Here is a 26,202-nt window from a genome sequence, read left to right on the forward strand (position 1 = left end):
TATCAAACCTGAGAAATGTCTCCAATGCTGGAGAGGTATTTTCAAGACAGCACTGATTAAAAGAAGATTGAGGAGGAAAAAAATACCTTGCACTGACTGACTCGCTCACAGTGTACAGCGGGCCAATAAATCACTGACCTACTTTTATACTTTAGTTGCAAAGTCAGATTCTGCTGCCTGTTACTAGCTCTGACATTACTAACTGATGGGGTTGTGACAAGAGGTGACCAGGAGATAATTTGAATCTGGTGGGGGATGTCTACCATAACGCCTTCTGCCTTGAAAGCATTTAGTTGAAGAAAGTTCTGGCACATCTACAGCTGACATACAGCAAGTTGAGTGATTGTGATGTTGAAGATGGAGGTACAGATGAATGAGGAGATCCAGCAGTTGTTTTGACATACAATTGAAACTAGAAGGAGATTCCATGACAATGGATAATGGCCGATGGGGGAGGAGGTAAAGGATGAAGAGGACAGGCGACTCCCTTAGTGATTTTTCATGAAAGTGACCTAGAATCTCCAATGGAAATGTTTCTGTTTGATTTGCGAAGAAGGATTTGATTAAAGGACAAAAACAAGTATTTTATGTCATGGAACATTAAGAATGGCTCTGCACTTTAATATGACATCAGTTTTTGTTTCTGTGTATGTTTTTTTTTAGCAGTGGTTTGATCATGGCCCTTTTCAAAGAAGAAGGGACATGAGTGTGTTGGAGGAAGTTGCTTAGAATGAGTTATGAAAGAGCCAGCAGCAGAGAAGGTTGTATTCACAAAAGTGGTTGGGAAAGAGTCCAGGGAGCAGGTGGAGTGTTTCATGTTAAATGTCCTGTATCTGTTCTTGGGAGAGCAGATACAGGCAGTGCAGTTCAGGGCACTTACCTAAATTGCACTATCTGCAGTTCAGGTAAGTGTCCCACAGTAAGAACATTCTCACCGCATTTTTTCTATGCAGAATGAACGTAGAAAGAAGAATCATAGAAAATAGGTATATTTTTTGATTGTTTCTTCTCTGTATTTTGTTTTCTCTCTTTCTGTTCCTTCATATAATATAATATAATGTAATGTCCTGAGAGCAGAATTAACGACCAATCAACCCGACTGCTTACACAAACGGATTTCCATCTCCACCGTGCAAAACATGGCTACATTAAAGTAAAAATAAGCGGCTCAGAAAAGTTATGGATCTGGATCTGGAACTGTACTGTTCTTTGTACGCAATCAGTGGACTTAACTTGTTCTGTGTGCCCATCATTTTTGTCGATCAGGTCTTTAATTACCCCATCATCAGCCTCAATATTCAGCTGCATTTGGTCTGTCACCTTTGGTTAAATTGTTGTCTGAATTAACTTTACAACAGAAATGCAAAGTGAGCTTTGCCATTTACTGCCAGCACAGCAAATCAAACTGTCTAAAGCAAAAAGGTTATTCATGATCTCCCTTACATAGACATTATGTTGAATAACTTCCAAATGTCATCTTCTGCTCACAAATGTGAAAATCTGCACACATTGCTGAACTTTTCTTCAGCAAACACTTTCCCCTTGAAAAAAGCCTTCGACAACATCTGCACTGAGCATCTGGGAAAAGCAGCAAATTTGGCATCTCCAAGCGTGACAAGCATTGATTGTTTTTCAGGCACTTCAGAGCGATGAGCAGAGCGCCGAGGCCCCGTAACCTCCCAAATCCTGAATTTATGGAGTCCAGCAGCAAGTGGTTCTGATTAGCCATGTCATCTTCTGAACAAATTGCCAAACTGGGCTCACAGATGGGGAGTCTAGATGATTTTTGTCTCCTGGCATAATTACTATTATTTGCTGCTTTCACAATGTGTCCACAACATTGTTCCACTTGTTGTTAACAAAACACATGGTATGACGTGACTGTGAATGAAAGGAGGGTTTGCATATTATCACTTCCATGCTTTCCTGATCCCACCTTCTTTTTTTTTTTTGTTACAAACAATCCCAAAAGCCCTTGGGTGGTGGAAAGAAAACACAGACTACTAATGGGAGGAATCCCCCACCCACTAGTGTAAGTGAGGGAGGGGGCGTGCACTGCAACTCTGGCTTTAAAAAGCTGTCCAATTTTAACAGTGTTCATCTGGCAGCGAGAAGCAAAGAATTATCTGCCAGGAACTGTGGAATAAATTGTGCCGGGGCCTGGAGAGATGAACCGACTGCACCTGGTCTGACACAGCTGCTTAACAAACAGCACTGCAGCTAGAAGCAGAGGCAGAATCTTTGGGTTCAGGCCTCCAAAGTGTATTACAGACATAAATAGTCAGCGTGAACTAGTGAGACATTATTATTGTTTTTACAATCTACAGGGAGAATACAAAAAATAATTAATAGGAGATGAAATGTTTTGATTAAAAGTAAATAATTGCAATGTAACTTTGAGTTGTTATTAATCCAATGTGAAGGTCAACATCCGTCCATCCGTCCTTTCATCCTGTTACAGATGTGGTTTTGCTGATAGCATATTTAATGGTTAGTCAGATTTCAGAAGTTGTGTCAGTAGTTTCCGTATTTCCGTATTTTCTCTGAGAGGTGGAAGGTAACAGCTAGCACACTGCTGCTTTCAGCTCAATTTAGCAATTTAAATGGGGTATTGTGTAAAATCAACTTTTTTGAGCTTCCCATCAGGTTATGACAATTTCCATGATGATCATTTACATGTCCTCTATATGATGTGCAGATGATCATTTACACATCATGGGATACCATGCAATGTCGGCTGATATTAACACTGCACAGTTTTACCAGAGACCATAATGATGCCTGGTGTTGTTTTGTAGGTCAGCTTCATGTTGCTGTGTGCAGTTCTGTTGGGTGAGCATGTGGACGGTATCAACCAGCCTGATCAGCTGAAACCTAACAGGCCTTCATATCTCTGCCAAGGACAGAACAAACTTTATGAGTTGTTTCACAGGTTTTGTACGTGTTGGAACTCTTTGTGAGGAGTTCCAACAAGCTCAGCCTACTATAGGGTTAGGGAATCATTACGAATAATAACAGAGCCTTGATTAAAAGATCTGAACTAACATTTTAAAGTCTCATCTCTGTAGAAATTTAGCATTATAAATGCATATTAAGTTTGGTGACTATGAGCTCTAAAGTAATTAAATAAAATAAATTAAGGCTTTAGATTTAGCAGCGAAACAGAAAAGGTCCAGGTGCAATATTATGTTAAGCCATCCTGTATGCTTATGCATACCCATACCAAGCAGGTGTTCAGCCGAGATGCACCCAGTAATTCCAAAAAGCATAGCCAACCCATTAGCTCCTCTTCATCCATGCTTGTCTCAGTGGATTCCTCCTTCCTCCATGAAACTTTCTGTTGTCCTTTGCTACTATAAAGAGCAGATTCTAGTAGCATCAGACAAGAAAAAAAATGTAGACAGTTAAATAGTATAACTGTCATTTGAAGAGACTACAAAATTAGCTTTACAAAAACTCAAGTTTACTTTCAAACTCCCATTACTCTTCACATGAGCCAAATTTAGAGCTTTTAAAGTAGATCAGTAAACAGCCACCAAGTATAAGATGAGATGAGGTGGACAAAAAAACTGCGTTCAGAGCTGAATGTGTCATGGCAACCATGCCTCCCCCACAATGCAGATGATTAAAGCTCTTTGTGCTGTTGGATTCAGATCACTCAGACCAGCGCAATATTCCAAATCCAGTCCAATAAATTCTGCACAAACTTCTTTTTGATTGGTGTTTGGTCACGTGGACACTGAAGATGCTCTGAGTACAATAAAAAAACAGCAACAACAACAACAAAAAAACCTAATAGACTAAAGCTGTCTTCCTATTATTTTATTGTGAACTTTAAAACATTGATGTGTTTCATTTAAACACATCAAATTGTTAATTTACCATTTTTGAAAGGTATGTTATAAGGTTCCCATTATACAAAGCTGTCTTTCGTGATGAAAGCAACTATAATGTGATGAATTATTTACCCTTACACACCAGCATTCACATAAAATTGGCCAATCACTGTCCCCACATGCTTGCGTGTAACTGAATTTGACTGTATTGTAATGAATAAGGTGAATTGTTCTCTGTGCAATTTTTCCTGATTTTAACTATGGTTATATAGTACTGAAATTAAATGGATTGATATGAAATAAATTTAGTGCAAGGAACAATATTAATATTTGGCCATTTGTCTACAAGTAACCTGGAATGATGTTTGTTGTGAACTGGCTCTCATTCTCTTAAGTAAATTATAGAAAACACTGCATCAATAGTGACCAGTTAGTGTAAAGAAAGAAATTAGAATATCAGCACTTAATCTTTTAAAGTATGACAGAAAGCATGGCAGATCATTGTTTTTTATTGTAAAATAATAATCTGGAATAAGCAGCAATAGAAAAGAAAAAAAAAAAAGACCCGAAATTTGTCTTTCCTTTCTTAAAGTGTTTGCTAAATTCCACCATTTAGTGACCTTTGTTAACATATTCATTCCTTTCCAAAAGACAAACATTATTATGATATCAAGTGACAATGTTTAATGGGTCTGTGTATACAATACAATAGTGGGCATAAAAGAACAATACTAGGCGTAGGCTCGTCGGTGTCTCGAGGCTAACATAGGGCGAAATAATAAAAACCGATGTAACTTTACTCTTTTCCTTTAGTCTGTATGTGCTGCTTCAGTAGGACCATCTCAGCACCAACGACCACGAAGCGCTAAGGAGAATCTAAAACAGGTGCCGCACAGTTGGTTCTTCCACAGTGGGGGAAGAAAAAACAGCCATGACCCCCTCCCCTCCCGCAGGAATATTACTGACACAACATCACATTCTCCAGCCAGCTGCGTAGTGAGTCCGCGGATAACATTCAGCATATGTGCAATATATTCAGCATCCACATTCAGCCGCAGCTTCAACAAACTGCATTCTAACTTTGGGAGCATTTTTCTGAGCTGCATTGGTTTAGAATTCTTAATGTGAGACAAGAGACGAGCAAATGAAAGTGTCTCAGCTCGGTTTTCGACACCTTGTGTGTTCTCCGAGTGACGCCACAGCATCTGGAGTGGATTTATACAATAAAATTCTGGCTAGAGATTCAAAGTTTGAAGTATTTTTAATTGAATCCACTCCACCAAATCTGGGAAACTAAAATGTCTCCTGGCAGGAACGTTCAACTACATAGTCATGCTGATCTGCAATGTTCTTTTTCCATATTTTTTTTCTTTTCCCATCTCAGTCCTACGTTAAACAGGCATTGTCTCCTTTTGGTCTTTAAATGCACAGAGCAAAAAACGTCTTTAAAAAAAATTCTGAATGTTTTTTAAATGTTTCAGATTACAGTCATGTTGATAGCAATGCATATAAAACTGTATAGTTGGTGTGACTAGATCTCAGTGCTACATGTTATAGCCACATATAGCACATGTGATAGATTAATAACAACTCAAAGTTACAATTTCCACTCTGATAGACTGGAAATTGGTTGGATTGTCTGGTTCTGTGCAGGATTGATTTTCCGGGACTACTTTGTTTGACAAGGTAACCAAATCAAATCAAATCACCTTTGTTCCTCAAGCCTCCATTCTCTGGCCTGTTTCTTTAACATCCACTATGCATCTCCCAGCTCAGATTATTAAGCAGTACAACATCTAACACCAACTTAGCCAACAAAGGAAATAGATCATATCACCCCTGTTCTTAAATCACTGAAATGGCCACCAGGTTTTGAAAGGATGTATTTTAGAATTGGTGCAAGGCGCAAAATGGATTTGAGTTGCTTGTCAAGTAGGAACCACGTGTACTCCTCAGGTCATGACAGACCATTGACTTAAGTTTTCCCAGGATCTGAACTAAACAAGGGAAGGCAACTGATCATTTATGGAACAAAGTTCCATAAACGATCCTGAAAAGTTCCTGAAAATTTTAGATGTGCAAAAACTGTGGGGACAAAAAAACATGTTTGCTTACTGCAACTTTCCTATAGAGATCAGCAATCATGGCCTAGTTATTTATCTGTTTTAAATGTGTATTTAAATATTTATTCAGCTTTATTTAGTTGGTGTATCTGATGTTTAACATTTACTGCTAAGCATGCTGATTATAACATGTAATTACTTTAAGGTAGGGGTCTCTTGTTGTTTAATGTCATTTTCATTACCTCTGTTACCTCTGCACCTTGGATTATCATTGTTAGTAATAATAATGTTTTTCTTGTTCCATGACAATAACAATATTCCAGCCCCAAGCGTGGGTCATACCTGCACAACACCAAACCCACTGCTGTGCAACAATGCCCACATTCACATCCCGCAGACAGCAATTTGCTTCTCTCATTCCCCACCACGCCCTGCTTTCGTTCTCAGCCACCTGCAAAACAAACTGCGCTGGAAACTTCACTACAAATTACCCTGTGTCTGCCAAATCCCCCGGGAGCACTGGAAATCAAAACCCCGGATCTCCCTGCCCCCACAGAGACAGCCCTCGGAACCTCACACACAGTATATCCTGACTACATTTAAGCTTATTTACAATCCTGTTTTAGAATTTTATTTTCTAAAGGCACTTTTGGGTAGAGGCCAGCGGAAAGTGACATATAAAAAGAACAACTATCCTTGTTTAAAGAAGCATTTATTTAAACTAGCCCATAGATGACGAATAAAGAGCATATAAAAGTTTGCCGTCATTAACTCCACATGCCTCTGTTGGTTTCAAGTCAATGTGACACCATGAAACTAAGCCCCCATCGCTCCTTAGAAAGAATGAAAACTGAGACCTGTTTCACTTCATGTGAGAATCAAAGGAAGGCACATACCTTAGCAGTGAATAATGATCAACCCCATATACCCAGCAACGCTGTCGTTTTTGGTGCGACAGCGCCTCTTGGTGACAGCGTTGTGCAAGTTCAGCCAGTCAAGAATTTTAGAAAAAGAGAGAGTCAATGGCCTATGTGCCAGAAAGATGAGTGCTGAAAGCTCTTTGGAAAAGGGATTAGGAGTGTTTATGTTGGCCAAGTGGCCCACTGCCAGCTGCTCAAGTGTGCAAACTTCTTAAAGCTGCAGAGCTTGGGTTTGGCTATGAATCTTTTCACTCTATTTACCCTCCTCCTGGACTGTATGGGTGTGCTTTGTTAGAGCAGAGGCAGCTCCGCTTCGACCCCCACCTCAGAACAGAAGTGTAAAAAGAAAAAAAAGTGCTGGAATAAACCCCAACTTCCGGCCCCATAAAACCCAGGCGGCCCCCAAAGTGTGAACTCTGATGGACTCACGACACATTTGTTTATATTCACCCTAAATACACAAGTAATATATATATATATATATATATATATATATATATATATATATATATGTGTGTGTGTGTGTGTGTGTCAGCATCAGACTGGGAGCTGGCTGGGTGCCAGAGTTCTGTGCCCTGGAGCTACATCAGAGCAGGGTTTGTGAGCTGACGTTATGAAATGGGGGTCTGAGGTCAAAGAATAGTAAAAGGCAGTCTCAGCCGCTGAACAGCAAATTCCAACTTTTGTTCTTCAGGCTTAGAGGCTTGTTGCCCCCCCCCTCACTTCTAGTACTTCTGTTTGAAGTAGTGCAGTCAAACATGCATGTTCAGTAGCTAAAAGGGAATTTACCATACAAACCTACAGTTCTCATCTTGATTAAGTTTCTTCATCTTTTGAAAATACCAGGACAGCTTAAAATCTGAGTTGCTTTCCCATTATTAAAAAAAATATATTTTGTTAGGTTCCATGCAAATCTAGTGCTGACTTGTGCCCTGATTTCTAAATGAAGGGGGTGTAACTATTGATAAGGCTGCAGTTTTGTATTCATTATTCTTAACAATTTGAGAGGACAACTATTCCTATTTCAGAAAACCTATTGCATAATTAGAGGAGGAATGCATTAGATATAAGTGAGAATCAATATTAATACTTTAGTACAAACTGAATTATTACAATTGAACTAATTGTCAGCATAATAAATAATTAAGCTACATTACACATACTAATCTAACACCAGCAAATGACATGGAAACTGCTGTAGTAAATATACTTTTAGTACTGTTTGTAACACATATTTTTAGTAATAATTAACAGACAGATGATAAAGCTTCAAACTGTCAGCTAGCAGAAAGATTATTGCATGTTTCCTTCACATGACAATAAAGACAAACTGTGGTGTTTGAAGCCATTTCTCATTGCAAACAAGGATGGTGAAAGAAAACATTTTTACATTACTATTTCAGAGGAAATTTCAGACACTCCCACTTTCAGTTTGAATTTAATCTGGACCAAGCAGAAAACAATATTACTTTCACACAAGTCACTTTTCCATGTAGATTTTTTTTACAACATTCTTATATTGTAACACTTCAAAAGGTAAACAAACCAAAGAAACTGAGCACCTGTTCATTCTTCATTCAGGCTGTTCAAACTCAACTCACAACAAAGTCGTCAGGCACTTAATGTGACTTTGATCATCAATGAATAAATGATTTAAAAATATACCCCATTCTGTTTCACATGTAGCAGGAGGTAAGACAAAGATTAAATGGGTTACACATATTGCACACCTAGTTACTGTAAACAATCACACTTAGCACTGTCAGCCTCTGGACAAATAGGTATGAGGTGCATTATGGCAGCTAAATAACAAATACAAACAAATACATTAAAATCTCTTAAATACAGTTTAAACTTGAATGGTTCTAACTGCGTAAGAAGCTCAGGTTTATTATTCCTGGTGGAAAAGCCTAATATCTTACTGTAGTGCAATAGATCTGAAACGTTGACCTAATATAGTTCAGATGACACATGTTCCTGATTGTGAAGCTGTATGGAGGATTTGAAATTCACTTCATGAAAGCTAACTAATGGATCTGAATCAAGCTTCATGTACTTTGCTGTGAAACAGTTATTTGCCCTCCTAGAGATTTCTGTGTCACAATGTTTTAAGTCATCAAACCAATTTCATGGTCAGAAAAATGAAACATTAGGGAGCACATTCAGTTTAACAGACCATGCCCAAGCCAGATTACTGCCACATCACGTCTGGCTGTAAAGAATTCATCACCAGATGAAACAAAGTTTGTCACGACAGTAGTCGTCAGTCTGGAAAGGGTTTCAGAGCCGTTCTGGGAGCGGCTTCGCTGTTTTGGATCTGAATGATTTAACATTACTGATGAAATCATGAATTATCTCATCCTGAGGAAGAATTTCTGCCATCGGCTCAGGACATTAAGCTCGAGTGCACTTGGACAATGATTGAGAGCGCACCTCTAAGTTCACCTCTGAATGTCTAAAACAAATAAAAGAAAAAATGTACTCTTATAACAGCCATTATTGAAAAACTAACTTACAACGTACTGAATTGTCTGATAGCGACATAACCAGGAGGCATAACCCGTTATAAGGCTTAAGGGGAATTACGTTTTCACATACAGCCAGGTTGGTTTGGAAAGGTTTCCCCGGAAAGTGTATTAAATCAAATTATATGTGACACCCTCTTCAAATATTCCCTTTGTACAGGATGGGTTTCTTTTTTTTCTGACAATAAAATGAGCTTGCAGCGCTGAAAAATGAGAGACAAAAAACCCCCCCAAAAAAACTAAAGTCAAAGAAATCTGTAAGACGTTAAATATACTTTCACTGCAATAAAGTTTTGATTCAACTAATTTAACTGAAATTCACTGCCGGTATTCAGACACAAATTTTCTTAAGCAAAGACTTTTAGCTCCAGTCTTATTTTCATCTTGTATTTACATTTCACCCAAATATAAAAGGATTTTAGATTTTTCTTCACCTGATCTATCCAGGTTCTTAAAGTTGTTTAGCTACGGTGTGTCTGTGTTGTGTTGGAAGAGGAGACGGATGACTGAGAAACAGTTGGTGAGACTACTCCGTTAACCCTAGTTTTGAAGTAAATCAAATAAAATAATGGCAGAACAATCCCTATTAACAGCATGGCTACTAAAGCGTTCCACCACTGGATTCCCCAGTCCGCGCCGTGACTCATCACACGCCGTCTTCCAAAACCGCATCTCCTCCATCTCCCAGCGTTTTCTGAGAAATCTTCTTCATGGTCAGGGGTGGTCTGAATCAGTTTGTCCATGTCGCTGTCTACCTCCATCAGAAAGTCTGTGACATCCCGCACACGTGGCTCAAATGGAGCTCCATCATGAGTGGAACAAGGTACTTCCTCTTGAGGATCATGTTGTTCTGAGAGTGTTTCTGTCAAAAAGCTGTGCTTCTGAACTGGTATTTTGATAACTTTCAGTGCAAACAAATCTTGTTCTTGCATAAGGTTGTTAACCCGTTTTAAGTCAGCAACCTGTGGAGATGAATATGACCTGTTGAAACCCTATTTTTTTAAATAAAGAAAGCTACAAGACTGTGTGTTTTGTTTTACCTTGCAGCCATATTGCAGGGCAAGCTTGTTGAGGCTATCGCCGTCTAAAACCTCTCGCTCCAGCAGCTGGACATTCCTCACATTGTCTCGCTTCATCTGCCTTGTCTCCACAACGCTGAGCTCCTCATCGTCCGAGGACACAGCGGACTCATTTGTCCTCCTCTTGAACATGTACACCTGCCCGTCTGCACTGGCATGAACATCCACAGGGGCCTGGAACGCCTGCGGGCCATGCTCCCCCCTCCACATAACGACACATCAACCTGTAAATAAATAACCCGAATCACTACAGGGCGGTTACTCCAAGATTTCGCAGCCTCATCATTTAAATGATTTCCTTTTAGTGATTCTGTGTAATGTAATAATTTGGTGCAAGAAAGCATATCTGCTAAATATTGGGCTGGCACAAGTGAGAGATGAGGAAGCAACTTTTAAGCAATATGGCAATTTATTTGTTATTTAGCAACTGCACAAGAATGGTTCATCTTGAAATAAAGCAAATTAGATTTATATCAGGTTATTTTCACATCTCTGTGGTCATACTAACCGTCTTGCATGCTTCCCAAATAGAGCAGCTCAATCCCTGCTGTGACTTATTATAAAAACACCAACAGGGAGGCCTGAAGTTGGTCCTCCAAAATAAAAGTACATTTTCAGCTAATGTTAATAGCATATTTTCACAAAATATACATAGTACTATACACATTTGCATTTGGAAAATATTACTATAAAAGATACAGCTACAACTACAGATTTGACAAGTCTTCCAGAGACTAGTAAAACAAAAACAAATCATATAGAAAGTAAGCAAAAGATTCACCATGGTAGTTTTAGTACAATCATGTCACTGATTAGTCTACCTCAAAAACTATTTTGTATATAACCTAAATACCAAAAAAATGTTTCAAATCTCCTTTTGGTGCTTAATTAGCTAGTGCAGCATCTAAATTCCATCCAACAGAGTTAATTTATTTATAATTACATCACAAAGTATTTCTATTTTTTTAACTGTTGGACAACATTTTTGTATATTAACCCATAGTTGAAACTATAAAAACTGTATCAATTTTAATTTACACACAGAATCAATATCGATTGGTATTTCAGAGGTTCGTACAATGCTCTGAAATAAAATACTTAATTTGAAATTCCACTCGATTGAACATTTTGCGAACATGCGGTAATTTATGGATTTTATTCACATAGTAGATATTTAGCTTTGCATTTGATTAAACAGCGCCCACACCTTATTCACTTCTATCACAGCACGAAACTCTAATTTAAGACGTCTATTATTGCTTTAAAAGCTCCAGGTAATCATTCAATTCAACCAGCAACCCGTGGACTTTCAAAGTTATTCGTACATGATATATAAGGATAATCTACCCGCAAAAAGATAAGTTAAATTGCAAATTTATAACTACATAAAAGCAGGATTTACTGTGATTTGAATTGCCAATCGCACTTGCTCCTTGGGGCGCTAATACGTGATAAAAAATAAAGTGACAACAAAAGTCAACTCGATAATAGAGAAATTCCCGGAGCTCAAACGGAGCATTTGAATGCAGCACAAACTTTGGCTAACAACTTTAGCTTTAGCTATTCCTCATCTGTTGGCAAACTTTCTGCCACATCGACCTGTCTATTTCAGCCATAAATACAGCCTAACCATGTAGTTACACCTTGAGGAAACGTTCTACTTAACGGTAACTAGTTCTTTAAATCCATTTGTACCTCATTACCTTGTGCTTTGGCAACTGTAGCAAATCGCTCCTTCCAGGTTGGCCTTGTTAGCTCTGGACGAGTTGCTACTGTTGCTACTGGTTAGCCCACTTTTTCGTGGGACTTCACCAGATTGTCACATCGAAGAAATATGCAATGTCGCCACCTCCTGGACTCCAACTGCAAATTACAAGCCATTTCTATATCGAACAAAAAGTCAATTTTTCTGTACATTAAGTATGTGAATAAAAATAATCATACTTAACAGAAATAAACAAAATACGATAAAAAACAATATATAAGTTTTACTTTTAAGTAAAACCAGCAACCCCATAGTTGTTGAAATAATAATAATAATAATAATAATAATAATAATAATAATAATAATAATAATAATAATAAGACTTTTAAAATACTTTCTTGCTTATTTAGGGCCATGTGTTAATATCAAAACTTTGCACACATGACTCAATTTGTATTCATAAAATACAATCACTATTATGACAATGCAGCTCTCTTTCAGTACACACAAATATTTCAAAACACTACCAGTTAAATGAAATGTGTATAAAAAGTAGGTATTACCACTTTAATGTTTTTGAATAGGAGTCTTATTCTGTTCATTCTTCTTGTCGAACTCTTATCTCGTTATAAAAACTTTTCTTTACATCTTTTTAGGCAATATATGTTCATCGTGTCCATAAAGTGACACACACTCAGACACAGAGAGAATTCTTCAGTGAAGTTAGCTGTCAGCACTGCCATATGTCAACCCAGAAAAAAAAAAAAAAAAAAACCTCACACCTCCTGGTGAGAACATATCAACAGTCTTGCAGTATGGCACACAGACAGGTACCAGCTGTCCTACATCAAATAATCTAAGGATCTGGTTGTTGACTTAAAAAGGTGGCAAAGATAAAGTACCTCTCTATATATATTTTAGTGGAGGTGTAGGAGGTCAGCAGTTTTAGGTTCCCTTGAAATAACTATCATAGTGAATTTGATCATCTCATATGTCCACCAAATGCTTTGAAACAGATGTATGTCTCGAAGAAGGCACACCAGCTAAGACACACAAACTCCCTTGCCAAATTAACTTCTACAAAACAGTGATTCAAACCGTCCCAACTCAGAACTACTGCAAAAAAGGCCCAACAGTAGGTATAATTAAAACTGCCTGGAGCAGCTTCATATCATGCCCAAGAAATATCAGAGATATTAATGATCTGAGGGGGGACAGAGCCCAGAAGACACAAAATCTTTTTAGTCACAGCCTCTTCTCATTGCTGAGCTGTGCATGCAGAATGACCTACTGCTGAAGCAGATATTTTTGAATTTATTTTCTGCTCTCCACCATCACTATTACAACACTTCATGTCTTTCATTTAACAGTGTATTCACTCATTTATGAGTTGGGCTGAGGGGGTGCTAGAAGCTGACTGTCACAGGATCAGAAACCAGGCTACTGGTGAGTCCTTTCTTGGCCACTAGGTGGGGGTGTTGACCTTTCATATGAGCTACTAGATAGCCAGCATGTTTTAGATTTTTGCTAAAGGCTAATGTTTGTGTCATATCATACATTTATTATTCTACATAGTATTGAAGATGTTGGGTTTAAAACGGATAAATATAGGTGTCTTTTTCAAGACTTTTTACCACTGAAGACAACATAGAATATTAGACATAACTCACTAAATTCTTTGTTATTTTCTTTTAAATGTCTGTCATTGGGCTTTGATGTCCTGAGAGTGAATTTAATGGCCAACACAAGTTTGTATTAGCCTCATATACAAGAGTGTGTGAATATTTTCAAATATGCTCCCATGTTAACTTTGCCAGAAAAGGGGAGAATTTGAAAAAGGCACAGCAGCATTTGCCTAGATTGTAGAGCGGAAGATCAGCAAGCGATTTTTAATTTTAAACAGTAACGAAAAGTTCAGTCTATCTTTGAGCAGATTCTTGTGGAAGTTAGAAAAGTGGAGATTTAAACCTGCCTTGAGCCGTCATTTCCAAAGTGACATATTTCAGATCATTGATTTACTAAACAGTTTTGATAAAAACAAAGCATAGTCCACAGAAGTTGGTTCAGCTCTTCTGAAACAACCCATGATTGCAGAGAATCATAGGTCATGTAAGCTAAACATATTCTGTCTTTGACAGTTTTTTTTTTTTTTATTAAAATGGCAATGGGAAGATTTAAAGGTTATATGCCATTTTGATAGATCACAGATTACATTTCTGAACATTTGGTCCACATGTGCAGATATTTCCAACTTTACACACCAAATATAGGTAACTAAATCAATTGAAGAAAGATTCTGATGAAAGTACCTAAGCATCATATCAGACCTGGAGACCATACTCCGTTCATCTCACTATCCAGGGACTGACAGTGTGTTAAGTTATGGAGGCTTTGTAATGCGTGCAGTAGGAATTCCTCCTGATAAAACGAGTGCTTGCGGGATCAGGAAGTCCCTTGATCGGAGAGTCTTGCTAACTTCAAATCACTTCAACTGGAGAAATGCTCCCTGGTTTGACTGAAGTGGCACCTGTAATTTCAGTCTCCAGTGTGTCAGCCTGCAGAACATTAAAACACCCATGAAAGTTAAATCCAAAGTCTTGTGACAAGAGCCTCTGCAGCAATCTCTTTTGAGACATTTGATTACATGGGTGCGCTATTCAGTTCTATGCTGACAAGGAGGACGTTGTGAGACTGTATATTCATGCCACCGCAGGTGAATCAGTCATAATTTAAGTTGAGTAATTTATTTAATTGTTTATATGTAGTTATTGGAGCCACAGAGATTTTCGTCACTGTAGAGAAAACATTACATTCATCTGCTTGATGTGTGATGACAGACTCATTGTTCAGCTTGTTCAATATTAGTTAAAATGAATACAAATTAAATACTATTGGAGATTTTACACTACCAGTCAAAATGACAGACAACCTCTGGAGAGAATACTACCTAACTTTCTTGCATGAGCTGTAAAATTTGAAATGTGATTACTATTCTGCATTCAGCTCACAAAGATTTTTCTCTTTGCCTTCGATAATCAATATCCTTCATGGAATTTATGTTTGATCGTCTCAGAAAACTAGTTGTCAGTCATTCTTTTTGCAACCCCAAATCTACATTAGAGTGCAACATCTCACCTTGCAATTGCGAACAGTGTGCAAAGTTTTTTTGTTTGTTTGTGATTTGACAATCTAGCAGTAATTGAGTCACACTCCACGAGGTGTTTGCTAATGAAGGTTAATTAGACTGAGTCTTTAGTCATAGCTTGAAATGTATTTAAAAACTTAATTTACACCATTTAGTTGATCACAGAACATGTCTTTGATATTTATACACCCCTGTGGTCAGTACACATGCATCTTAATGAAAGGAAGCCCAGGATGAACCCATATTGTGATTTTATTTGCAAGTTTCTTACAGTGATCAGTACCTCACCACTCTGCTCAGATGGTATTACTTCTGGCAGGTACCGAAATGGCACCTTTCAAAGGGAGTGAAATATGGTCAGTGCCAGTTCAGGCATGAATGGTGCCCTGGTCAAGTCCTGTTTTTTTTGCTGTCCCCAGATCAATTAAAATGCAGGGAATTATTTCAGGTCTTGGGAGGAGAAGAGAGGATAAATCTGCAGTTCCACACAAACCCTGTATCTTTGTCTCCCTGTTAGAGGGCTGTAACTCCACATTGACTGGAGTTACACCTTGGACTGATCAACAGTCAGGGCATCACAACACAAACCATCATGTGCACGCATGAATCCTGGCACGGAGCTGACACCTGTCTCCAGGTTTCACTGGGCACACCCTGCGCAGTTTTGCAATTCAGCAAAGGGTAACACAGAGACATACAGGACTCTTGTAAGAACTTTAGAAAAACAAAGATAGCATGCATGTTATTTAAAGTGTGGGAGGAAGTCAGAGTACAAGACGAACATGCAAATTCCTTGCAGGGATTTTAACTTGCTGTCCATTTTGACCCAATTTAATTTAGCTTTTGTTTGCACCTACCATAAACAGTTGCTTTGTTGTCTTGGCCATCTAAAGAGGGTGCGGCTTTCTCAACTGAGGATGTCTACCTTTTTGGTTGGAATCATTAATATTATAATATCAATCATACACACACATTATAAAGAAGGTATAGTCTATATATATATATTATTATTTATTTTAATTTTTATCCTGGGATCACGTTTCTTGAAATGTGAAATATCAACATCTAACGACATAAGAAGACATTGAAAGGTTTGGACAAACTGTCAAAGAGGCCACACATTGTTTCTTCATAGCAACCACTTTTTAATATAACACACAGCTCACTCTGAATTGGACAGCCTTGATTTGTGACTGATAGAGGGATAAACAGAAAGTGAAACTGTTTAAACATGATATAATACCATCCAAGTATTTGCTAATTTTGACCTATGGCATTCAGTTGACTTTGTCAACAAAGTAGCATTGTAAACTAAAAACATCCGATTTTATGTCAGGATGTAAAACCATAGTTTGATTAAAATATAAAGTCAACAATTCCAGATATTGTGCTTGTTTTGCTATTTGACAGTTTAATCAAATGACTAGAAGATTGCTTTTAATATTTTTTACTTTGTTAGTATGGCCTCTGCATTGCTTTAGAGTGGAGCTTGCTGCCGAGTTCATTGTCTCATGGCAGAACACTTGATTGTCTCATGAAGTCAACCTTTGCACTCGAAAAAGCTGAATGATGGTAAAGTTAATGTTGCCTCAGAGGGAATCATCATATCATTTACATTGCATTCAGATTCAGGGTGTAGCACCGAGCGATGATCAACAGAGCGGCATGATGCGCCATATTTCAGGGCCACTGAGCAGCTTGTCCAGCTCATGGAGAGAGAAACGAGAGAGAGAGAGAGAGAGAGAGGGAGAAAGAGAGGGAGAGGGGGAGTGAGTTTTAGCAGATAAAGAAGGAAATCATGTTGTCTGCAGAGCACCAGAAAGGGTTTGGTTTTAAATGATTTAACACTCAGATTAAATATTTATTGAGGTGAAACATTCATGCACACCACATCTCTGAACTCATTGCTTTATGACCATATTATATCATGTTCCTGTGTGTCAGGTTAAAAAAAAAATTTATTATAATTTTATCAGTTGGGAAATATTTTTTTACAAATATTGAATATTTCTGAAGTGAAAGAACTACACTTTTACAAAAAAAGACAAAAGAATCTACAGCTTGCACAACAAAAGCAAGTGGAAAGCAGAACGTTTGACTAGAATGACACCACATGTTAACGGTAAACAAGCTTAAGTGTTAAATATTTGGTAGCAACCTGAAGTTAAACCCTGACACCAGATTAGGTCAACTCTGGTTGGTTTATTGTTGCTTTGTTACACCTTCTGATCCTTGTTACAGATCCTTCTGCTCTTAGTAACACTGCTTAGCCTATTTGATACTTCACAACTCCACAATTTGATTAATATTTCAGCTTTAATACAGTTAGATGTAGCAATACATACATGGTTTGTATACAAAAAATAATATAAGGCCATTATGGAACCAATGAACACTCCTATTTGAATATTGATTTTTAGCTCTACAAAACTTGGTACCAAATGTATTAAATATGGAGCATTTTTAGACATGTAAAAAATAAATACACACCATGTAAACGGCAAATGACTCAAATATCACTGCTTCATCTCCCGTTCTGCAACACTGTCTACTCAATTAAACATTGACTAGTCTGGCATGACATATGCTTAACAATGACACTGAAGGGTCTGCTGGATTTTCTAATTAATTCAGCTAATTACCTGGTGACTTGGGGACACTTATCAATTTCACTCGCAGACAGTAAGTTCAACCGCTGAAAAAAATAAAAATAAAATAAAATAAATGAAACAAGACAACAGTGGCATCATAAAACTAACAAAACTGTCTTGAATAGAATAGGACATTGGAAATTCCACATGCCTGATCCCAATACAAATGCACTATTCAGAACAGGAGTGCATCAGCTGTGACACACATACTTCAAAGATGTATTAACACTTGATGTTCCTGAACACCCCCTTCATTTCCTTAGATTTTGACCAATGTAAGCCTTGATTTGATTTTTGATGTGCCAGAGCGCAAGGCAAGATCAAAAACATTGTGACAGCAATCATCCTCATTCAAAAACTAGTCATAATTTTTACTAAATGTTTTATCTTGAACACATTGCTATGAAAAGTTTTTGCAAAATTATTTAACCAGAATGAACAGAAACCAGGGAAAAATGTCAGCATTATTAAAAGGGCAGAGTGTTTATAGTTATTTTCATTCTTGTTTAAGTGTTGACACAAGTCTGATTACAACCACTTGCTAGGCTGTGTGGAAAACATTGACAACCTTGAATATCTGACCTGTAAAAGAATAGGGCATAGGATTTTTTGTTTGCATGCGGTGGGTAGATGTTGAAAATGAAGCGGAGATTACTAGATGTTTTTCTCAGATATCCGCAGGTGTCCTGCAGCGGTCGGTGTTGGGGAAACCAAATTGAATCCCCATGGCTAAGGGTCATGGCACAGTTCAGATGTTTATTGATTAAACGTCAGCTGCCCAGGTGAACATGATTCACAACTCAGAAGGGCCTAATTCAACAATCCATCACCAGCCGAGGGACGTTCAAACCAAAACGTCATCTCAGCGTCCTCAGTTCTCAGGCAGTAATACCCCATACCAAACTGTGAAACTGATGGTGACCTTTAGCTGCAGTATTATTTGAAACTTTTACAAGTTTTAAAGCTTTAAGAGAAACATGTATGTTTGTCTGTATTTGTCTATCTATCTATTAAATATAAATTATGTATTTCTGGCCACATTTTACATCATAGCAATCAGAAACATCACTGAACACACTACAATAAAATGAGTGGTAAACAGTGCTAAGATGATGTTAACTAAAAAAAAAAAATCCTTCCATTGATTGTGTGTCAAAAATTGTGTGGTGCTCTGGGAACAATCTTAGGCAACAAAGAGATTCACGGGAGAGACTGAGGTTAAAATTTGCTGATAGGTGCCATGGAACTGTAGTTGGGTATATTAATTTGGATTGCAGACCCTAAGGGTGACCCTTCACATGAGACAGAGGTCTGGCAGCTCTGGTCTTAATGCAGGCCATGAGCGAACTGTGACACATAACCTTGCCCTGTCACCACCCTCACCAGTGTGTCAGGTTGCATTACTAGGATTGACGTTGAGCCAACACTCCAGTCCTATGAGATCTGAGGCTCTGTATAACCTCGCCTTAGCTATGTACCAGGGCTAGGACATTTGGGGCATGGTACTGGATTGGGACGCCATCTGTATTTGTGGCTTTTACCATTTTTGTCCAAGGGCATAAGCTATTTTAACCTTGGATAAGAAGGAGCTGTTAGTGTTTTTCAGCCAGAATGATTAAACTGTAAATGTAAAATTGAAATATCTGGGACTTTAGGGGGTTGTTTTTGTGGCTAGTGTGCTAATCAAGTTTACACAGTCACAAGAATAGTCCTCATTAGCATTTTCCAAATTCTGTTTGTTTCATATTTTGGTGCAAAAGGAGGAAAGATTAACACCACTTTAAGAGTGGAGTTTATGGATGCAGTGGAAAATATTCAGCTGTGAGTAAAACTGTATGCATTACATACTTTAACTCTGTGAAAGGTGATATCAAAATAAACTACATGAAGATCAGAAACAGTCAGTTTGTGATATTCCATTGGTAATCCGGCCTTTTATTGTGGCAATTTTTTGTTTGTTTGTTTCAAATTTGACAGACCAAAATGGAAAATTAAACTTTGGTGTTTTAAATATGGCCCTCACCAAGATTTTAGTGACTGCTGTTCTCAGGGCCGGCCCAAAGCATAAGCAAACTAAGCAGCCGCTTAGGGCCCCAGGGCCACCAAGTGGCCCCTTCAGTAGACCTTTTTTTTGTTTGTGTTTTTTAATAACGATTTCTGTGTCATTATAATGTCAAAAACGCACAATTTCACACACAATTTCATCATGAAGTGATTTGTTTTTACAATAATATATTTGATAATGTATGTAGAAATCGTTTTCTAGACAAAAAGAAAAAAAGTAATTGCTCTTGGGGTCCCCCTGGTGGACGCGGTAGGTATCGCACGCTTTGCTGGTAATTTGAGCTGCCGTGCAACGTGCATAAATACAGCGAGCAGAAAAAGGAGAAGCAAAAAAAGACAAAGCAAAATATCAGCCCTCGATCCTGATTCAGTTCTGGGGGTTCCAGCCTCCACACCTGTTCCTGTGCCGGGGGTCCCAGCCCTTGTTCTTGTTCCAGTTCCACTCCTATTCCTCCTTCAGGGGTCTCCGGACTCCACCGGCAACATGCCATGAGGGGTGTCAACGGCCGCTGGCTTCACCGCCTGGTTCTCTCCAACAGGACTCACAGGAGGTTCCTGCACCTTCTGTGCGATGTGGTGGTCACCTGATCGGCCTTCTTGGACTCTTCGGGCCTGGACTCTTGGACTCTAAGTGACCTGCTTGGCACTCGGCAGCGACCACCTGGACGTCTGTCGGATGATTATCGTGTTTGGCTGTGGCCGTTCGGCCATCCACCTGGTGGATGTGGGACTTTTCAGCAGCCGCCCGGTTGCCCTCCAGATGAGGGCAGGTTCTGGTGATGGTCTGAAGGACTCATCCAACAGCTGGTTGGTCGTCCAGCTGTCGGATTCTTGGGACTTTATTTAGTGACTGCCTGATTGTCTGTGATTTTCCCAGGTGGCAAAGCTTCTCACCCTATCTCTAAGGGAGAGCCCAGACACACAAAGACACACAAACCCATTTCGGTCGCTTGTATCCGTGATCTTGTTCTTCCGGTCATAGCCCAAATAGGAACGTAGATCGCCCGCTAAATCGAGAACTTTGCTTTTTGACTCAGCTCCCTGTTCACCACGACGGACCGGTACAGCGACCTCTTCACTGCAGACGCTGCGCCTTAAGGAACTCCAAGCAGATCTCATCCACCCCGGGGCCCTGCCACCAAGGAGCTTTTAAACCACCTCGGCAACGTCGTCCCCAGAGATTGGAGAGCCCGACCCAGAGTCCCCAGGCTTAGCTTCCTCAATGGAAGGCATGTAGGTGGGATTGAGGAGGTCTTCGAAGTATTCTGTCCGCCGGCCCTACAACGTCACGTGAGTTTTATCTGCAGCTAAGAGTAGGAGGCGGAAATGGGCCCTCCAACTACAGACATATTACGTTTTTTTTATGTTCCCAACTAACCACATAGAATTGCTTGTGAATGAAAATATAGGTCTCATGTTGAAATTACAAATACCGTTTTTATTTATTTTTTATTAAATTATATATAAATGGCATTCATTTATTAAATAAAATGTAAATAAAAATTGTATATCTCTTTGTATACCTTTTTTCTATTTGCAGTGTGCACAAAGGAAACATTAATTATTGCTCAGGTTACCACACTGATCTAATCTGTTGTGCTCAAGCCAGATACCTGGCATCTCTTCTAGGGTGCTAATTCATTGATGTCTGGGTTCAGGCTCTGAGCTCAGGAAATCCTCAGTATCGAGCAAAGGTGTTCATCAGTCAGACAACTCCTGTGAAATGTTTTGGTCATCTTCATCGTGGGGAAAAGTTGCTCACACAGATAAGTGCTGCCGAACATGGAAAGCATTTGAGCAGCTGTTTGATGCAGTGATAAACAGTTAGCTCACCTGCACAGTTCTCTTCTCGCATCTTCTCCTGAACCCTGCCCACCAGTCCACTTTTTTTTGACCGGACATCGCTGGCACACCATCTGTCGTTAATCCCACGAGTTTATCCCACGGCAGCTTTATTTCAGTTACACATTTGGGAACCTCTTCAAAGATTTCCTTTCCTGTGGATGTGCCATGCACGGATTTTAATCCCAAAAGTTCCTCCGTAAACACACAGATCTGAATCCACTCCACGGATGAAGACTGATAGCTGCGCAGTATCAGACCCGTTGCTGCTCTCATCCACAGCAAGGGAGAATGCCACCAAATCTTTTCCCTTTTCCATTAGATGGTCATACAGATTGGTGGCAAGATCACAGGTGCGATCAGCTACAGTGTTTCTGCTCGGGCTCACATTTGAACATGCTTGTTTTTTCTCTGGGCACAAGAGGTCACAAACTTTCATCATGCACCGTTTTTTCAAACTCTCCCTGATTTTGTGATCTCTGCTGGCACAATATAACTAGCTTTATACAGCAGCTTCACTTTGTGATTTGGCTTTTTTGAACATTCTGTTGTGAAACCAAGCTTCTCTTCATCTCCTCCACTTTCTGGCTCCTTTGAGTCATATCCAAGTCTGTTATACATTCTTTAGCTTCTGACCCAGGTGTTTTTTTGTCTTTCTTCTGGTTCATCAGGAACACAGGCAAGTAGTGATGGCTTAGCAGTAGTTTTTCATTCCTAGAGCCAGAGCTTGCCGTCAGTGGAAACCATAAGAATAGGTGCTAAGTAAAAGGTAGTACCACTTTAGAATTGGAGTCAGTAATTGGAGTTAGTATGGTGGAAAAGGCCCTATAAGTTTAGAAAACACCATATACGCCATTTGTAATTGTACAATAGGAAAGGGGGGCTGCCAACATTGATTTCCTCCCACTGAATAAAAAGCTGGATTAAGAATAAAAAATCCTGACATTATGAAATGTCATCATTACAACTAAAGATGAATGAGTTTAAAGCTGTTTTATCATCTGTGTTGTCAAATGTGACTGTCACATAAGACTGTGTGTGTCTTCAAACATATTGTAACAAGTCATGTGAGATTCTACCTTAAGTTGAAAATGCTATTGCCATCATTACTGTGAATCGTTGTTTATATTTTATGATGCTTTTTTTTACGTTCCTAAAAAAGATGCTGGTGACCTCTGCATGAACCACAGTAAAGCATATCAGAAAGAGTTTGCATGCATGTGTGTGTAAAGAGGGTGTGGAACAAAACAATTCACTTTAATCCAAAAACATTACTAGAACTCTTAATACCACAACTCATACGGGTAAAGATTAAATCTAAATTCTAAGCAATATATTTAGATCACATAATTTTTTTTTTTTTTTTTTTTTTCTGGACGATCATCCCACATATTTCCAGGGTGTTTTACATGGAGTTATCAGAGGTGAAATACAATGGTACTCATCTTTCGTTTTAAATTATGTTTTTTTTTTTTTTACAATACAATAAAGAACAGAAGTGTATTAACCTTCTGTAGAGAATGCCATGACCTACTGATAAAAAAAAAATGCTTCTCTCTGTTATGTGGTCATCCACTGGGAAAGACAAAAAAATGGTCAACACGGGGGAAACAATACTTTAGTTTCCAGTGGTGGTTTCCCCTCTACCACATTTTCAAGAAGACAATAAAAGAAGACAGGCAAAACTGAGAGTCAAATCGAAGGTTAATTGGAGGCAGGAAAATGTCAGCCAATTTTACCGATCACCCACAAGGGATGTGCAGCCCTTGGTGGAAAAAAAAAGATGCCAGAATATCTGCACAGTGTATTAGCTCCCCTTTCTGTAATGGTCTCCTGAAGAGAGTGATGATGACATCCTTTCCGCACTCTGCAGCTTCCCCCCCCAAAGCATTTATGCGTGCACCAAAGACAAAGTGAGAAAGAGTGTGTGTTTGTGTGTATTAGAGTATGCTTATATGCATGTGTTGTATGCTTTATGTCAAAGCCTGTATTGTTATTGCAGATGCAGCCTCCCCCGGAGCCGACAGGTGTTGGCACCAAATCTCTCACACCTCTGTTGTCATGACAGATCCATCCCCTCCAGTTAGTTTTAGTGAAACATGCGGTGGTTTGACACAACAGCATTTCATTTTGGGCCTGGTGCGCCATGTATTACAGGTACATCAAACATAATAGAGAAGGAAAAGTAATTATTTATGCAGTCCGGCTTATGACTTCAAAACTGTGCCTGGAAAACTTTTAAACGGTGATTTTCATTTTTTAAATCTCATTTGCTAATTCTGTGTGTTTTGCCAGCGCTTTGGAACTACTAAACAGGTAAGGCGTAGGCCTCGAACAGGGACTTAGTAGATGATGTGTTCATGAAGTTTGGAAAAAGTTTCTGTGGTAAGAAAAAGCTTCTTTTTTATTTCTTACAGAAGATATTTTGGTGCAAAATGTCTCCTGATTGTGAAAATAAAAAGAGTCAATAACTGCTCTTGTTATTTAGCTTGCCTCAATTAAATATTTTTTGAATTTGAATTCAATTGGAATTAAAGAGTCTCCTTAGTCTTTTTTTTTTTTTGCATGTAATAATTCTATTCAGCTGCAGTTGTTTTCAGCTGCATTATCTGAACTAAATGATCAGGAATGCGTCTTCATCTGCTGTCTTATTTTATATTAGCATTTTAACTTCTTTTTCAAACACCAGGAGTGAAGCTTGAAGACCAGCTAAAAATAATTATTTCTTCAATAACTATACATTTAATGAAAATTAGACAAAACATAATATAGTTTACATAATATAGTTCTAACTTACACAGACACATGCAAACACTGATACCTTCATGTTTAAGAAATGGAAGAAAAAGGGATGTTTTAGGGCCAAACTGCATAGTGCTACAAATTAAAGAGCTATTGTAGCTATCGGAAAAGCTATTGCAGGTTAACCCTCAAGAGAAAAACAGAGATTGATTATTTAATGAAAAAGAAAGCCTTTCAGCTGCTTCTGGTTACAGTTGCAATGTTAATGATCATATGAAATAGGCTACATGATGAAATGAATGTTCTGAATTCAAAAAGTAATTGCAGTCAATAAGACCTATGTGATGGTGGAGTTGTTAGCTTCGCGACAAGAAGGTCCTGGGTTCAAATCCCTAAATGGAGATTCAAGCGGCTTCCTCTCATATTTGACTCAACATGACTATGATGTTAAATGATTACTCTAAACAAAGCTTTCAGGGTCCTGCATGGTTTTGTCTCTCTGTTGCCCTTTGATAGACTAGCAAACTGCCCAGGGTGTATCTTATGTCTCATCCAGTGAACATAGGAGAGTAGCACTAGTCCCCCTCAACTTTGCAAAGATAAGCAGGTACAGACAAGTGATGGATAAATTGGAATTGGAACTTTGCTGATCAAAGTTGGATTGTTGCTAGCTATCAGCTGCAAATTTAAACATTATAGTCTATTTAGCATTGATCTTGCTCGTAGAACTAAAGAGAATAATGGCAATAAAACGATTACTTTTGGTAGAAGAAAAGGTGCTGTAGTCTAGTCTTAATTGGTGGGTCGCTTTGCTAAGCTGATCTAGTCTGGAGGCTGCCAGTCAATGAACTGGTCAATTAATCTTTCCTTTCTCATAATGAGGTGAGGGATTTCCGATGGCTGCTCTTTCACACAAAGACAGACAATGTGCCCAGAGGATCTTCTGTCCCTGCAGCAAGTGACCTGGCAATTAAAAAATGTACCTCCCTACTTCCCTCACCCCACCAGGTGGCAAATTGGTCTGACCCAACATCATATCAAAAGGACAAACCATGACTTCAAATCAACTTCAGAGGGACAAAAGGAACAAAGGACATCATCTTCCATGAAATAAGATTGTTGTATTAAGGCTTATGGCCCCATATCATTTTGTCCTCCTCATTTTGAGTTAAATGAAAAGAGACTAGTTGGATCCACCCTGCTGGGTTTCGCCAAGGTTTATCCTCTCAGAGGCAAAGAAAGAAGAAGAAGAAAAAAAAAGTGTCATAGCCTGATATTAATTTGAAGATACAGATGTGTCAGTAGGATAAGCTAAATGTTAAGGGTTAAATGTGCTTGACCTTGCATTGTAGCAAGCTTTAAATCTATTTATGAACAAAGATGACAACCGGAGAATAGGTCACAGTCAGTTACGGCTATAAACCAAGGATCAAAAACAGGATATATGACCTTTGCATGGATGCTGTTTGTGCTGATCACATACGATGCTAATCCAATGGAAAGAAAGAGAAAGCTAATGAATGAAGAAAATAAAACATTGCACTCACAGAAATACTGAGATATTATTCATACATCATGAAATAAATACTATATTTTTCTTTGCACATATCCGCTACTAAATATTTCACAA

General features: G+C 38.6%; 1 protein-coding gene across 1 annotated transcript; it reads right to left on the bottom strand.

Annotated features, from left to right (window-relative positions):
• Nucleotides 1–8,238: 8,238 nt before the first annotated feature.
• On the bottom strand, nucleotides 8,239–12,220 carry lysmd4 (LysM, putative peptidoglycan-binding, domain containing 4). Its single transcript, XM_014970193.2, has 3 exons — nucleotides 12,127–12,220; nucleotides 10,385–10,647; nucleotides 8,239–10,306 (listed from the first exon to the last, which is right to left on the bottom strand). The coding sequence occupies exons 2-3, from the start codon at nucleotides 10,631–10,633 to the stop codon at nucleotides 9,806–9,808; spliced, it is 750 nt and encodes a 249-aa protein (XP_014825679.2). The 5' UTR covers nucleotides 10,634–10,647; nucleotides 12,127–12,220; the 3' UTR covers nucleotides 8,239–9,805.
• Between the last annotated feature and the right edge of the window lie 13,982 nt (nucleotides 12,221–26,202).

This window comes from Poecilia mexicana, unplaced genomic scaffold (assembly GCF_051168715.1).
Source record: "Poecilia mexicana isolate PSO_F unplaced genomic scaffold, ASM5116871v1 scaffold_6, whole genome shotgun sequence".
Classification (NCBI taxonomy): domain Eukaryota; kingdom Metazoa; phylum Chordata; class Actinopteri; order Cyprinodontiformes; family Poeciliidae; genus Poecilia; species Poecilia mexicana.

Excerpts from the sequence above, each read along its gene's own strand:
- lysmd4 (XM_014970193.2), bottom strand. The coding sequence starts at position 10,633 with ATGTGGAGGGGGGAGCATGGCCCGCAGGCGTTCCAGGCCCCTGTGGAT. Across the intron at positions 10,307-10,384 it reads CCCTGCAATATGGCTGCAAG|GTTGCTGACTTAAAACGGGT; the intron begins GTAAAACAAAAC and ends TCATCTCCACAG.